The sequence below is a fragment of the Echinops telfairi genome, unplaced genomic scaffold (assembly GCF_000313985.2).
Source record: "Echinops telfairi isolate 266 unplaced genomic scaffold, ASM31398v2 ScPeMD7_655;HRSCAF=1070, whole genome shotgun sequence".
In the NCBI taxonomy this organism is placed as follows: domain Eukaryota; kingdom Metazoa; phylum Chordata; class Mammalia; order Afrosoricida; family Tenrecidae; genus Echinops; species Echinops telfairi.
In genome coordinates this window covers 22,260,544-22,262,219 of record NW_022104553.1, presented here as the reverse complement: position 1 = coordinate 22,262,219, position 1,676 = coordinate 22,260,544, and the positions used below count along the sequence as shown (strand labels likewise).

At 54.7% G+C, this 1,676-nt stretch overlaps 1 protein-coding gene across 1 annotated transcript in view; it reads right to left on the bottom strand.

Moving 5' to 3' along the window:
- Positions 1–1,676, bottom strand: part of GYS1 (glycogen synthase 1) — a 22,399-nt gene that overhangs the window by 14,920 nt on the left and 5,803 nt on the right. The window contains exon 3 of the mRNA XM_045292640.1: positions 908–1,221. Within this exon, the coding sequence (XP_045148575.1) occupies positions 908–1,221 (314 nt within the window). The remainder of the gene's footprint in view (positions 1–907; positions 1,222–1,676) is intronic.

The following is a 1,676-nucleotide window of genomic DNA, read 5'->3' as shown; positions in this document are numbered from 1 at the left end:
TGTTTTCCGACCACCGGAAGTCCCCTCTGAGCTCAGTGCGCGAGAACTACAGCCCCCAGCATGCCCTGCAGCACGGCCGGCTGTCACGTGACTTCCTGTCTGCCACCCTGGGATGCTGCAGCCACTGGGTCAAGGCCTCTCATTCCCGTCTTCTTTGTCGCTGGCGCTCAATTTTATGACCCGGCCCTTCATGATAATCCAAAATTCAAGAGATGAAGTCTCCCTATCTTTGCTTCTAAGGAGCTGCCTGGTGGTACATCTTTTCTTCCAAGACAAATTTTCAAAGAAATTTCCCAGAAGTCCATGGTATGCCTCTTTAATGATTCTCTACCAACAGCCTAATTCAAAAGCATCGCTTCTTCTTCAATCCTTATCCATTTTTCCCCCCCTCTCTCAAAGTTTCCGGGCACATAATTCACAATGCGGTTTCATCACATCAAGAAGAGTGGCAGCATGCCCCATCTGCCCTAAACATTTTCTCCATTCTTTCCTGTTATCCACTGGCTTTTTGGTTTGTGTTTGTTTTAAAGAAACGTTTTACAGAGGTCTTGGGCATCAGCTGTCCAAAGCACTACATCGTTTGACTTCTTGCCTGCTGCTGCCACGGGCGTCGTTGACCGTGGATCAAAGGCAAAGGGCATCCTTGACCACGTGAACATTTCTCTCTGGTCTCGGGACGCTGTGTTGAATTTTGTCACAGTCCGGTGGCGAGGATTTTGGTTTTCGTCGTATTTCGCTGCAATCCCTACGAGGTCAGGAAGGCTCAAGAATCCATATAATTGGAAGCCTGATGGGGATGGAGCTGAGGTTGGGGGGGAGGGTTTTCTCAAACTCGAGGAAAGAAGCTAGTCTTCCGGATGTCCATGCCCTCAAAGGTCAAAGCTAAGCCTACGATGACCAGACCTACGACTCCCAGAATGCCCTGGGGGAGGGACGCTCAACCAACCAACCTCGGGCCCAGGGGCCGATGGGCATTTCATTTCTGGGCGGTGATGGAAAGGCATGAGATGGGACGGCAGCGGGGCCTACCTCACCCAGGAACCAGGTGGTGAGGAAGCCGAAGAGGACGGCGTCGTTGGCCTCCCGGTCGTACCAGGGCACCCCGATATTGCAGGTGTCCCACAGCTCCCCCTTCCAGCGTTCCAGCGCCCAGGCCGAGGCCCCCACATCCAGGAGCACCACCAGGGGGCCCCCCTCGATCAGCCAGCGTCCAAAATAAACCTGGGGAGACCCACAAAGAGCTTCAGGGCTTGTGCCACTCCGGGCCACCAATGTCTGTGCCCATCCCATCCGCTGTCTGCCCCTGCTGCCAGCCTCCGTTTCTTTCCCTTTGTTTCCGCATCTGCTGCTACGCCGGACCCTCGTGGCCTTATTTCTCCCCGCCTGCCTCACTTCTCTTATTAGCCGCTACTGTTTCCCACTGGAATATTTCCATCCCAGGGGCAACCCCTTCCCCACTTCTTGGTTTTGTTTCTCTCTCTGCTACCCGTCTCTCCTTACAGGCTCCTCCTTCCCGCGTCCTGTCGCCCTGTCTCCCAACGCTCCCCCAAGAGCTCTCCTGCCGCTGTGGGTTACATGTTGGGCTGCTAGCCGCAAGGAGACCGGCAGTTCAAAACCACCAGCTGCTCCACGGGAGGAAGATGGGGCTTTCTACTCCTGTCAAGATTCACAGCCCA